This window comes from Budorcas taxicolor, chromosome 18, assembly GCF_023091745.1.
Source record: "Budorcas taxicolor isolate Tak-1 chromosome 18, Takin1.1, whole genome shotgun sequence".
In the NCBI taxonomy this organism is placed as follows: Eukaryota; Metazoa; Chordata; class Mammalia; order Artiodactyla; family Bovidae; genus Budorcas; species Budorcas taxicolor.
In genome coordinates this window covers 56,610,858-56,622,765 of record NC_068927.1, presented here as the reverse complement: position 1 = coordinate 56,622,765, position 11,908 = coordinate 56,610,858, and the positions used below count along the sequence as shown (strand labels likewise).

Here is an 11,908-nt window from a genome sequence, read left to right as displayed (position 1 = left end):
TACCTGATAGAGTCTTGAACCTACAGAAAGTTTCAAGTTGCAGATAAAGAGCAACATAGGAGCAGGCGATGAAGGGGCAAACAAATAATCTACAAGAAAATACTGTATAACATGGAGAACACAGCCGATATTTTGTAACAGGAAATGAAGTCTATCCTTTAAAAATTGCCAATCACTATCTTGCACACTTGAAACTTATATTGTACATCAACTATATCTCAATTAAAAAAAAAAGATTTGTACGAAGAACTCATATAATCTTAACTAGGCGCCCCAAATTATCGCTATTCCTGTTCCTTCTTGCTTTTGAGAAAGCAGGCATTTATTCTCTATGTCTATATATTATTATGTGTTTGCCTTTCCAGAAATATTTGAGAAAGCACTGGAGATACCACGCCCCTTTGTCCCAAAGTACTTTAGTGTGTATCTGCTAAGAACAAAGACATCCTGTTTAATAACCACAGTACAATACACACAGTACAATAACCACAGCAAATGTTAACATGGATAAATGACTACTTTCTAAAGGACAGAACTCATTCAAGTGTTATCAAGAGTCTTGTTAACATCCAGGACAACACCTGGATTGCTCAGCCAACTGCATTTCCTTGTGCTGACTCTGGTCTCTGTTCATGTAAACAGTTCTCCCACCTTCTTCTTGACCTTGACATTTTCCCAGAGTCAAGGCCAGTTGGTTTAGCTGAAGGTCGCCGATTGGAGTTTGTTTGATGTTTCCCCGTGATTAGATTCGGGTTAGAGTTTCTTAATCTTCCCAAATTCCACCCCTCCCCCCAGAAAAAACAAACCATGGGAGAGCCAGTAGGAGAACAGAAGCTCACAAACAACACTTTTCACAAAACCAGCAGACAGTGGAGCTCCAGGAACCCCGAAATATGAGGGGGTGGTGGAGCCAAACCAGTGCCAGTACAGGAAGAAAAGCAAAAGTGCTGTGAATTTCCTGGGACTCCCTGGTGGTCCAGTGGTTAAGAATCCACCCTCCAGGACCTCCCTGAGGGTTCAGGGGTTATGAATCCGCCTGCCAGTGCAGAGGACACGAGTTCCACCCCTGGTTTGGGAAGATTCCACCTGCTGTGGGGCAACTGAGCTCACGTGCCATAGAACCCGTGCTGCGCAACAAGAGAAGTCACCAGAATGAGAGGCTCGTGCACCCCAATGATGAGTAGCCCCTGCTCGCTGCAACTAGAGAAAACTTGCACACAGCAATGAAGACCCAACACAACCAAAAATATAGATAAATACAAATTGAAAAAAAAAAAGAATCCACATTATTCCAATGCAGGGGATGTAGGCTCAGTTCCTGGTTGGGGAATAAAGACCCTATATGCCATGGGGCAGTTGAGCCCCCAGGCTGTGACTACTGAGCCCACCTGCCACAACAGCACTGCCCCTAACAAAAACAAACACACTAGAAACCCCATACAAACAAAACAAAATTGGAAATTTCCCACCAATCCTCACCCCTAGAGAAGAAGTTGCCCTCTTGGCTGAGAACTTGGTGAGATAATCTGAGAACAGCAGTGTGTGTGTGTGTGTGTGTGTGTGTGTGTGTGTGTGTGTGTGCGCACACATGCGCAGCTTCACATATTCCAATTAGTAGTTAGATATTGGATGCTATGGGAAGGTTGAAGGATGCTGGGGTGGTCTGGGTCCTCAGAGATCACAGAATTACTCAAGGGAATCTCTTTTGGAAGAACAAAGCTCCATAGTTTAAAAAAAAAAATTACCCTTGATATCTACTGACAGATAACATTGTATAAATTTAAGATATACAATCTGTTAGTTTGATACATTTATATCTTGCAGTATGAGTGCTATTGTAGTGATAATTACACCTATCATATGACATAGTTTTCTTTTGAGTACTTGGACAAAGCTCCATTCTTGTGAAAACTAATGGAAGCAAAATCCAAATTGATTTTGGCAGGAACTCCAAAGGAGAGAGAAGGTTCAGGTACGGGTGGGGAAGTAAACAGGGGAGGTATAGCTCTCTCTTTGAAATATTGGCGGCGCGGCTGAGCTGAAAGGTTATATTTTTTCATACTCTATGGAAACAGCGAAGAGTGAACTCTGAGAACAGTGAGGCTAGGAAAGTTATCCTGGGCCACCCCACTCCCTACAAAGCGATTTTTTTTTCACTGTTTAAGGAATTTTTATTAGAGCAAGAATTTTATAATCCAAATTACGTTTCCTTGCTCAGTTATCAATTCTGTTATTTAAAACAGAAGTGACATTCTGAGCTATTCCACAGTAAAGAATTACAAAATTAAAGAAAGGAATGCTTTAAATTTTTGTAACTTTGCTGAAAATTATTTTTCCCATGGTCTATAAAACATTAATTTGTTTTTATATTTTAAAGAGAATTTTTAAATGTGCTCTCATGAGACGGGCTTTCCAGATGGCTCAGAGTGTAAGGAATCTGTCTGCAATGCAGGAGACACGTGAGATGTAGTTTCAATCCCTGGGTCAGGAAGATCCCTTGGAGGAGGAAATGGCAATTCACTCCAGTATTCTTGCCTGGGAAATCCCAAAGACAGAGGAGCCTGGGGTGGTGGGGTTGGGGTGGGGGTGAGGTAGGGGTGGGTGGGGCTACAGTCCATGGGGTTGCAAAGAATCAGACACGACTGCGTGACTAACACTTTAATGCTTCAAGACCATAACTCCTGTGAGGCTGCAGTGATCAGTCAGAAACCTGGGACCCCACCAAAGCTGACCCAGCCTTTCTTCACCCCTTCCCCGGCTGACCTTCAGTGTTTGGCTCCACTAAGGCACCCCCAGAGACTCTGGACTATCCTTGCCCTTTGACAGGACAGTTATTTGTTATTCTTCCCTCAGCCCTCTCCCTGACCCCAACCACGTGTTTGTGTTGTGGAACTATTTCTCTGCGGTAACTCAATAACGGGACATTTTAAAAAATGGCACAAGCGGACCCACACCCTCATGGGAGATGTAGTTTTTGGAGGGTTCATTTAGCACTAGGGATGGTCCTAGGAAGTGTAGTCTAAACTTTTGTCTTCACGTCTTTCCCAACTGGAAAATAGCTTGAAGAGCAATATGGAAATCCAGATGGTGGAAAGGAAGTGGGGATGGGCAACTTACTCACTGAGATTGGATTCTGGGTCAGTCATTCTTCTCCAAGGTCCATAAACACCTGGATGGAAGCATTTAGATTCTCAAGTCCTTTTTCTGAGATCCAGGACTCTCAATCTCCAGTCCCTCCTCTCTCAGACCACGATGGCCAGATTCCCCTGCTCTCCTGGGATCCAGGTGTCCAGATGTCCAGCCCTCTGAATCCTCAGGACCCAAAAAGGCCTTCCTAGCAACGATTGTATCTCCAGAATGCAAGTTGTCCTTGCCCCAGCCCTGAGGACCATTCCTAGCGCTAAATGAACCCCCCAAAACTACATCTCCCATAAGGATGTGGGTCCGCTTGTGCCATTTTAAAAATTGTCCCCACTATTGAGTTACCGCAGAGAAATAGTTCCACAACACAAACACGTGGTTGGGGTCAGGGAGAGGGGTGAGGGAAGAATAACAAATACTGTCCTGTCAAAGGGCAAGGATAGTCCAGAGTCTCTGGGGACGCCTTAGTAGAGCCAAACACTGAGGGTCAGCCGGGGAAGGGGTGCAGAAAGGCTGGGACCTTCTCATAACGTGGCTGGCAATGGAGGGACAAGGAGAGACGCGGAAGCAGACTCCCATTTTCTCCCTCAAACACACAACTCACTCTGATCCTCCTCTCAGACTCTTTATTATCTCAAGTAAGAAAAATAAAAAAAAATAAATAAGATAAAAAATGCAATAAATAAAGAGGAGACCCAGTACTACACAGCGGACATCTTCAAGAAGTGTAGCTGGGGCTTCGACCATACGAGGGTCCCACCATACTCAGGGGATCCGAGGAGCCCACGTCGGGAGGCTCGGGGGCCAAGAGCCCTGGAGGATCCGAGGGCGCCGGGGGCAGGCCTGGCAGCGGCAGGAAGCGAGCAGGTCCCCGCGGGGCCGGGTCCCGGTTGGATGAGCGCTGCGGGGGCAGGCGGAGTGGAAGGCCCAGGGTCTCCGACTGGTAGACATTGTACCCATCTTCAAGAAGCAGCTCCCGGAAGCTGCAGGCTTTGGGGTCAAAGTGCAGCTGCGGGGATGAGAGTCAGGTCAGAAGTGTGGGGGTTCTGATACCCCCTTGCTTCTGTAGGACCCCCAGCCCCAACCTCTCCCAGACTCAGGAGTCCAGGGCCCCCAGTCCCAGGACTGCTGGGGAGCTGGGGGAACCCCCTCCTTTCTCAGCTTTATCGTCTAGGTCTCCCCAGCCCCTTCCTCCCAGACTCAAAACCACGGAGGCAGGGCCCTCCTTAACCCCTAGGTGGCGCTGCGAGACCCACGCACTTCCCCGCCCCCCACCTCACAGAGAAGAATATTCCAGCCCAGGGATCAGAGGAGGCTCTCTAAGTCCTGGCAGGGGCATCTGGCTAGCACCCAAGGTCATATTCACTTTACAGGCCATCGATTCCCGGAGCGACCCTTCGCCCAGCATGAGCCAGGCCTGTGGGAACCTGTGTGGTCAGCTCAGGTTAGGAGTCACAAGACTCAGCCTCCCGGGTCATTGTCATTCACCAGCCTTGTGACTTGGGGCCGGTGGTCGCCCTGCCAGAGCCTCAGTTTCTTCTTGTGAACGCTGATGACCACAGGGCCCTCCTCTGGGGATTGTGGCCAGGTTTGGGGCATGCAGAGAACATCCAACCAAGCCTGACCAACATCAAAGGTGCAACCTGGTCCCTCAGATTGTGAGGATGGGTGGCGGGCAAGGACGGGGATCCTGGAAACTCACCGATCCGTACAGCTTCCCATCTGGCCCCTGGCACAGGAACCTGGATGTTTTAACTCCCAAGATCTGAATGACTCCTGGCTTCAGGGCTTTCAGCTCCAAGAGACCTGAGGGAAGAAAGTGGTCAGGGGCTCAGAAGGCCTTTCCCCCTCCTCCCCCAGACTCAGGAGTCCGGGCCCCAATTCCCTACTGCTTCAGGATCAAGCCCTACCTCCCCACACACATACTCACTTTCGGGACTCTGGCGGGCCGCCCCCACCACTGTGCCATCGGCCCTGATCTCCAGGTGGGCCTCTGTCTCCTGGGCATCATCCGTGTAGAGGTACCGCTGGCGGACTTGGCCCCCAAACTGGAGGAGGGGGCTGGAGTCTGGAATGGGATGCGCCCGGCAGGTTCCTAGCAGGAGGACAGCCAGCACAGGGACCCACGGGCCCAAGTGCTTGAACTTGGCCTCGTCCCAGCCCATCAGTGGTTCACGTCCTCAGGTGGGGCCTGGGGTCTGGGGTTTGAAGAGCCGAATGGTCTAGATCCTGTTTCGGAGTCCGGTTGCCCAGGAGAGCAGGTTCTCAGATGGCTGCTTCAGTAGCCTGGGTCCCCTTGCACATGGACTCACAGCTGACCGGACACCCAGATCTCTTGGGATGGATGCAGACACTCCGGAATTTATATCCAGACGGACCCGCCCCATCACCTTCCCGACGCCTGACCCGTGATATTTGACCCACTTGGCAGATGCTAGGATTCCACGGTGTCCAGGTCAACCTGGACAGATGATGCAATCGGGGGTCCTTCCAGCTGGGGGCCTGGCCTCCACCATGTGAGGCACCAGGGGGATAGAAATCTGATGAACTGGGACCTGGGTGAAAGCAGCTAGAGGGCCCAGACTGTTTGGCCTGAGGAAGGAGGGAGCTGGGGTTTCAGAATCCTGGGTCTGAGGAAGGAAGGGGCTGGGGACCTTGACTCTGCAGCCTGAGCAGGAAGGGAACGGGGACCCGCCTTTCTGGCTAACTGAGGCAGATCGTGCCCCACAACTGGAATTTCCACATCTCACCTGAAGTTCTGGGTTTTTTGAAGCTTGCTGATCATCAGGAAAGCAGCTAGCTCCACAGGATCAAAGCGTCCTCCTCAAGGAAACAGGTGTCATGATCTGGAAGTTACAAGACAAGCTCCTGAGTAACTGCAGCCCAGGCATTCATGCCCCGAAACATCCTGGCCTCCTCCTCCTCCTGGGTCCTGATGCAATCCTGATGTTTCTTTCACCACAGACGCTACCCAGGATCAGACAGGTGCCCTCAAAATAGCCTGGGGAAGTGGGGGGATGGTGAGAGTCTTTGACTCAGAGTTGGCAAATGACCCAGGCTATTCAGGGAGAAGTTAGACCCAAGATCCCAAGGGGAATGAGGGGGTGAGCAATTTCCTGGAACCGAAGGGGGCAAGGTCCGTGGTAAAGACCACCTCCCAGGTGACACTGTGGTAAAGAATCGGCCTGCCAGTGCAGGAGATGCAGGAGACAAGGGTTTGATCCCTAGGTCTGGCAGATTCCCTGGAGGAGGAAATGGCAACCCACTCCAGTATTCTTGCCTGGTAGGTCCCATGGACAGAGGAGCCTGGCGGGCTACAGTCCATGGGGTCGCACACGCCTCAGCAGCTGAGCAACAGCAACAAGGGTGCTAGAGTCTGAACACCAGATCTGACTGAGGGTGACTGGAGGGGCCAGATTTCTCAGTCTGAGGAGTGGGCTGGGGGCTGGGGAGTCCTGGATCTGGAGAAATTATGATCACATCTCTGGAGAGTCAAGTCCAATCCCTGGGTCTTTGATTTCTTGAATGGCAATAGTCAGACTACTCGGGCCACGGGTGGGATGGGCACAGGTGGGGAGCAACCGTCGACAGGGGAAATGGCTTCAGGTCTGCAGAACTAGCCCGGCGTTTGTTTCTTGAAGAGGCCTGCTGCCACCTCTGAGGCAGGCAGGGAGGAGAAACTCTATTCTACTTCTGCTTTCTCCACTCCTGACCTCGGGAGAGGCGGGACATGCCCTTCTAGAAAGTAGAAAGTCAGGCGCCGGATACTGATTCCCTCTAAAGGACAGCCTGGGACTCTGGAATTTGCGAGTGCAGGGGGGCGGGGGCGGGATCAGCGGCCCCTGGGGGGCATGGGGACACGTTCGGGCCGGAGGCTCTCACTCCGGGATCCTGAGAGCTGGAGGAGGCTTTGCATCCGCGCGTGGAACAGCCTGGCGACCAGGTTCTGCACCCACACACCCACCCCAACTCCCGGGGGGAGCACGCGGCAGGGGGCCGAGGATCGCCCTCGCCGCCGGCACCAGGATGCCCGGGCCAGCTCCAGACGCCCGGGCGTGGCCGGACTCGGAGCATCCACAGACACCGGAGTGGAAGAGGGTGAAGTCGACGGACCGGAGCATCCGGATCAAGCATGGCAGTTGCAAGCTAGATCTGTGTCCACGAAAAGATGCGGCTGCTAGGGAGGCCAGGTAGGCTGCCTGGAGCTGGAGGTGCGGGTGGGGGTGGGAGGGGAGCGGGCTGAGGCGCAGGTTCTCCGGGTCCCGGGAGGGCAGGAGGCGGGGGCTGCGGTTCCGGACGTGCGGAGCCGGGGCTCGGCGCCAGGGATGGGGCGGGGCGCTGCCTCTCTCAGCTTCCAGCCGGGCCGGGGAAGGGCAAGGCTGTGATTCTCGGAGCCGCGCCCACTCTCCTACCTCTCTCCTCCCGGAACCTTCGCAGCCAGTCGCGGGAGGAGGCGCGGAGAGGGAGGCCCGTCGGGTCTGGGAACCTGGAGTCCAGGTTTCCGAGGAGGGGGGCGGAGGGGGGCCCCCAGCGGGATGTGGTCTGCACTTGCAGCCGGAGCGCTCCATTCAAGCCCAAGCCGGCTGTGGGCCGCCACTCGCCAGGAGCTCAGGTGAGTGAGAAACGCAGACGCCTCGGACCCAGGAGTCCCTCAGACCCAAGAGGTGCACCCCCAACCTCTAACCCCCTATGGTGCCTGGGAGTCTCCTCCACCCCCGACCCCCCGACTCCTGCTCCTCCAGGAATCAAGGTCCACCCCTCCAGGCCTGGGCCTCTGGCCTCTCACGTTCTACTTGATGGTCGCCTCCTGTCACCTCTGTGGTGGCCTCTGCCCCTCACACACAGGTGCACCCAGAAAGGAGTCGTCAGGGCACCCGAGACACTGAGATTCCCTGACATGGGGACAAGCTGGTGGTTCCTGGATCACTCTCATTTCGGAAACCACTAATGTTCACCATCTTCCATTCCTGGAAATTCCAAGCCCTTAGCTCCTCCTCACTCAGATCCAGGAGCCCGGATTCCTTTTACCCTCAAGCCCAGGAGCCCAAACTCATTGTTTCCTGGTTCCCTCAGCCCTCTCTTCCCTGATAGTCATTCTCAAGCTCTAATATCTCCTCATCTGCTCTTCTTGACCTGCAGCCATGTGGGCTCCCAGCCATCGTCACCTCTGTCTGATCTTCCTGCTAGCCTGTGTTTTTGCTTGCGTCGTCTTCCTCCTCATCCACCAAAACCTCTTGCACAGTGGCTTAGACCTGTTCCTGCTGTGTCCAGACCGTAGCCGGGTGACCTCTCCCGTGGCCATCCTTTGCCTGTCAGGCACACCAGTGAACACCAACGCCACCTTTTCCTGTCCCAAGCATCCTGCCTCCATCTCAGGAACTTGGACTATCGACCCCAAAGGCCGGTTTGGGAACCAGATGGGGCAGTACGCCACGCTGCTGGCCCTGGCTCAGCTCAATGGCCGCCAGGCCTTCATCCAGCCCTCCATGCACGCCGTCCTGGCCCCCGTGTTCCGCATCACACTGCCTGTGCTGGCGCCCGAGGTGGACAGACACACTCCCTGGCAGGAGCTGGAGCTTCATGACTGGATGTCGGAGGAGTACGCCCACTTGAAGGAGCCCTGGTTGAAGCTCACGGGCTTCCCTTGCTCCTGGACCTTCTTCCATCACCTCCGGGAGCAGATCCGCAGCGAGTTCACCCTACACGAGCATCTGCGGCAGGAGGCGCAGCGTTCGCTGAGTGGGCTCCGCTTCCCCCGCACCGGGGACCGCCCGAGCACCTTCGTGGGTGCCCACGTGCGCCGCGGGGACTACCTACAAGTGATGCCCCTCCACTGGAAGGGTGTGGTGGGGGACCACGCTTACCTCCAACAGGCTATGGACTGGTTCCAGGCCTGACACAAAGCCCCCATCTTTGTGGTCACTAGCAACGGCATGGAGTGGTGCCGGGAAAACATTGACACCTCCCGGGGGAATGTGATCTTTGCCGGAGATGGGCAGGAGGGTGCGCCCCACAAAGACTTTGCGCTGCTCACACAATGCAACCACACCATCATGACCATTGGCACCTTTGGCTTCTGGGCCGCCTACCTGGCTGGTGGAGACACCGTCTACCTGACCACCTTCACCCTGCCTGATTCCAGCTTCCTGAAGATCTTTAAACCTAAGGCTGCCTTCCTGCCCAAGTGGGTGGGCATTAATGCGGACTTGTCTCCGCTCCAAATGAAGGCTGAGTCTTGAGGAACAGGGAGACTTTCTGAAATAGCCTGATCCACACAGGGCCAATAGTATGCATTTCTGGAAGCCCAGAAGATTCTAGAGAAGCTTGTGGTCCTGCAGGTGGTGGACACCCATTTCTAGAATCATTCTAGTTGGCTAGACTTGGAGAAAAGGGGCATGGGTGTTTTCTGCCACTGCTGGAACATTCTAGAATCAATGGAAAACCTTTGCATGGTGGGTGGCGATGTCTGGAAAAGTTCGTGGCAGTTCTAGAAGGCACAGTGCCCACCTGTTCTTCCCAGGCCATAACCAGAGTACTTCTAGATCACTGCCCCAGTAACAGGGAATTCACCATTCCAGTGTTGACCATCCTGGCCTTTTTTGAGAAGAGATAGTTCTCTTCTCTGGGTCAGCAGGACTGAAGGAACTCATGGGTGTTCTACAGAAAGCACCCACCAACTCCCCTTCTGTGGTTCTGGAATGATTCTAGAGGGGTGGGGAGATGTTTTCTGGAGAGGGTCAACTCTAATGCCTATAAAGAACCCTTCAGGGCCCTTCCAGAGCGGATGGGATTCTAGAATTCCAGGTAACCTCAGCAAGTTGCTACTGCTGCTAAGTCACTTCAGTTGTCTCCGACTCTGTGCGACCCCATAGATGGCAGCCCACCAGGCTCCCCCGTCCCTGGGATTCTCCAAGCAAGAATACTGGAGTGGGCTGCCATTTCCTCCTCCAGGGCATGAAAGCGAAAAGTGAAAGTGAAGTCACTCAGTCGTGTCCAACTCTTCATGACCCCATGGACTGTAGCCCACCAGGCTCCTCCGTCCATGGGATTTCCCAGGCAAGAGCACTGGAGTGGGGTGCCATATACAACCAGTAAATCAACAGCTCACCACTGCTGGAAAGGTTGATGGAAGACAAACCTATCTGTAGCTGGGACAGTGTGTGAGCAAGGTGGAACTTTACTTAACATTTCAGCCCCTGAAAAACCACAGATATGCTAAAGTATGAGATGGGAGGGGGAAGAGATGGTGCTGAATGCTTCAGCCTAAGGAGTAAGGCTCTGCAAAAATATCTGGACACTTAAAAAAAAAAAATCCAAAACTGCCAAAGCTAGATGTGCACACGTTGGCTCCAAGTTCAGTACTAAGGAAGTTTCCTCCTCCATAGCTGGGCTGCTGGGGGTGGTGGAGTTGATTTACTGAGGTGGCTAGTGGTAAAGAATCTGCTTGCCAATGCAGGAGACGCAGAAGACTTGGGTTCCATCCCTGAGTCAGGAAGATCTGGAGGAGGAAATTGCAACGCGCTCCAGTATTCCTGCCTGGAGAATTCCATGAGCAGAGGAGCCTGGCGGGCCACAGTCCATGGGGTCACAAAGAGTTGGACATGACTGAGTGACTGAGCACGCACAGCACACCCCTGGCATAAGGGTGCCTTCTGGGCTTGCAGAAAACAGTGGGCATTGTGTCCCTTGCCAGCCACCCTCTGTCCCTGAATTCACAGAACCTCTAAGTCTGGCTTTGGACAAGTGTAGGATGAAAGAATAAGAAGGTATGCAGACTCCAGACAGGTCTCCAACCCAGGAAGTCGCACAGGGTCTGGACAAGAGAATGGGGTATTTTTGGCCATGCAGGACAGCATGGGGGATCTTAGTTCCTCAGCTAGGGATGGAACCTGCAACCCCTGCATTTGAAGCTCAAAGTCTTAACCACTGGACCACCAGGGGAGTCTCAGAGAATTATTGACTCAGATTTTTAGAACTTCCATGAGGCTTTTTGAAAGAAATGAGGGTGGATACCTTTATTACAGAGTTGTCTGAGAATTTGAGACCTTTTGTAGTTTTCTCAGGGGGTTTTGGGGGACCAGTCCCGGACTCAACTACCATAGGTGGGAGAGAGGGATGTATGAATTAAAATCCACACCACCAACACATCTCTGCAGGTTTTTTGGGGACTTGTGTGCATGAGGGTGTGTGAGTAGGAGTAAAGGTGTGGAACTTCCGGGGACTTCTCATTTCTTGGGACATGAGTTCCTTCTTTTTGGGTGCCCTACTTGTGTGATTTGTGGTCTCAGAGACCCAATCCCTTCCTCGGAGACTCTCTGCATTGGCCCCCAGATCTCTTTCCCCTGGGACCCTGGTATCCAGCCCCACAGGCTGGAGAGAGAAGGTGGGGTGGGGCGTGAACAAAGATTATAATTCTTGAACTACATTTCCCATAAAGCTATGGGGTCGGCTGCTGTAATCAGCTAGGGAGACACCCGGGGCCTTCTGGGAAGTGTAGTCCTAGGGCTAGAAAGGATCTTTTCCTACGTTTTCGTGGCTCGACGACAGGGTTTCCAAAGGGTCGTGGGCATCTAGCCCAAAGCCTGAGTCGGAACCCTGAGAGGGGAAGAGACTGAAGGCTTGAAGCCCTTTCCTTGGCTCCGGAAATCAGAGTCGACAGGGATCTTCCCCTTCGGTAGATGCTGGGAAAGTTCTAGTCTGAAAAGGCAGCTGTGACATCATGGAGCGATTGGTGGGGCCTTCCCTTTGTCGCGATCCAATCAGACTA

At 53.1% G+C, this 11,908-nt stretch overlaps 2 protein-coding genes across 2 annotated transcripts; one reads left to right on the top strand and one right to left on the bottom strand.

Annotated features, from left to right (window-relative positions):
- Positions 1 to 3,859: 3,859 nt before the first annotated feature.
- On the bottom strand, positions 3,860 to 5,306 carry FGF21 (fibroblast growth factor 21). The gene is made up of 3 exons (XM_052656973.1): positions 5,072 to 5,306; positions 4,844 to 4,947; positions 3,860 to 4,150 (listed from the first exon to the last, which is right to left on the bottom strand). Exons 1-3 carry the CDS (start codon positions 5,304 to 5,306, stop codon positions 3,860 to 3,862), a joined length of 630 nt encoding a protein of 209 aa, XP_052512933.1.
- Positions 5,307 to 7,167: 1,861 nt separating this feature from the next.
- FUT1 (fucosyltransferase 1 (H blood group)) lies at positions 7,168 to 9,380 on the top strand. The gene is given in 3 exon segments (XM_052656608.1): positions 7,168 to 7,295; positions 7,297 to 7,331; positions 8,281 to 9,380. Coding segments are annotated over 3 exon segments (1,263 nt in total).
- Positions 9,381 to 11,908: the final 2,528 nt, after the last annotated feature.